This window comes from Sceloporus undulatus, unplaced genomic scaffold (genome assembly GCF_019175285.1).
Source record: "Sceloporus undulatus isolate JIND9_A2432 ecotype Alabama unplaced genomic scaffold, SceUnd_v1.1 scaffold_44160, whole genome shotgun sequence".
NCBI classification, from domain to species: domain Eukaryota; kingdom Metazoa; phylum Chordata; class Lepidosauria; order Squamata; family Phrynosomatidae; genus Sceloporus; species Sceloporus undulatus.
Genome location: NW_024847070.1, coordinates 1 through 1,013, shown reverse-complemented (window position 1 = coordinate 1,013; position 1,013 = coordinate 1). Strand labels below are relative to the sequence as shown.

Sequence of the window (1,013 nt, the reverse complement as noted above, 5' to 3'; positions counted from 1 at the left end):
CCAAGGCAGGGGCCCAAGTGGATCACGCAAGACAGAGAAGGAATGTCGTCTTCAATGAGTAAGGGCTAGGAGGGTAGTTTCTTGTTTGATTCCCCTTCCAAATCTGTCTGAAATAGCCAGACACTATCAATTGCAGCACTTGGACCATTTTATCAGCGCTAACTAGCACTTTGAAAATACAAGTTAACAAAGCCTCTGACCGTGAAGTATATTTTACAAGGACTTTTTATGCCTCCTCAGCCTTCCTTTATCTCCTCCTCTTCTTTGTAGCTGTTTTTTTTCAACATTGGCACTGGGAGGATTTGAGAAGCACAGGCTTTGAGTATCCAGTTATAGTAGTATGTCTGCAGAAGACAATGCAATAAAGCCTGATGTGAGAAATGGTGTATGTTGCATTTACACATGTAGGAGAGACTGAAAGGAGAGGGAAGGGTTAGAAATACTATCTTTCCTTTTTTCTTCCTCCCAGGAGGTGGAAGAAGGACTGAATCTATGTGTACAAGGACATCTCTTCATCCTGATGGATTCAGAACAGCTTCTGGGAGACTAGCTCAGGTATGGGACAAGATCTCAAGTGAGCCAAGAAAGGGGTGGGCTGGGTGCCCATCTGACCACTCCCTGGTCCTCACAGAATCTTGTTCTTTCCCTCTGCTTTCATCACAAGTTGCCACTGTAAGGGGTCTGTGGATCACATCCTGTAGGAATTTCAATTTTCTTGAGAATCTGAAAGAATAGCTTTCTCTTTCTACAGGTGACTTTTGAGGACGTGGTTGTGGATTTCACGGAGGAGGAGTGGGCCCTGATGGATCCAGGCCAAAGAGCCCTTCATCGGGAAGTGATGGAGGAGATTGTGGAGGCCCTGTCCTCTCTCAGTAAGGTTCCTGCTTTCTTCTGATTGTGCAACTTTCTTGTGATTGTGCAAGTGCTGAAAAGTAACCCTGGAAGTTTGTCTTTTATCTTGATATATTAAAGCAGGCTGAGTGGTTTTCTTTTAGCTTTGCTGCTATTTCTGG

General features: G+C 44.5%; 1 protein-coding gene across 1 annotated transcript; it reads left to right on the top strand.

Annotated features, from left to right (window-relative positions):
• The first annotated feature begins 6 nt into the window (after positions 1 to 6).
• On the top strand, positions 7 to 989 carry LOC121918838 (zinc finger protein 705A-like). Its single transcript, XM_042444814.1, has 3 exons — positions 7 to 58; positions 470 to 555; positions 752 to 989. Exons 1-3 carry the CDS (start codon positions 43 to 45, stop codon positions 893 to 895), a joined length of 246 nt encoding a protein of 81 aa, XP_042300748.1. The 5' UTR covers positions 7 to 42; the 3' UTR covers positions 896 to 989.
• The last annotated feature ends 24 nt before the right edge of the window (positions 990 to 1,013 follow it).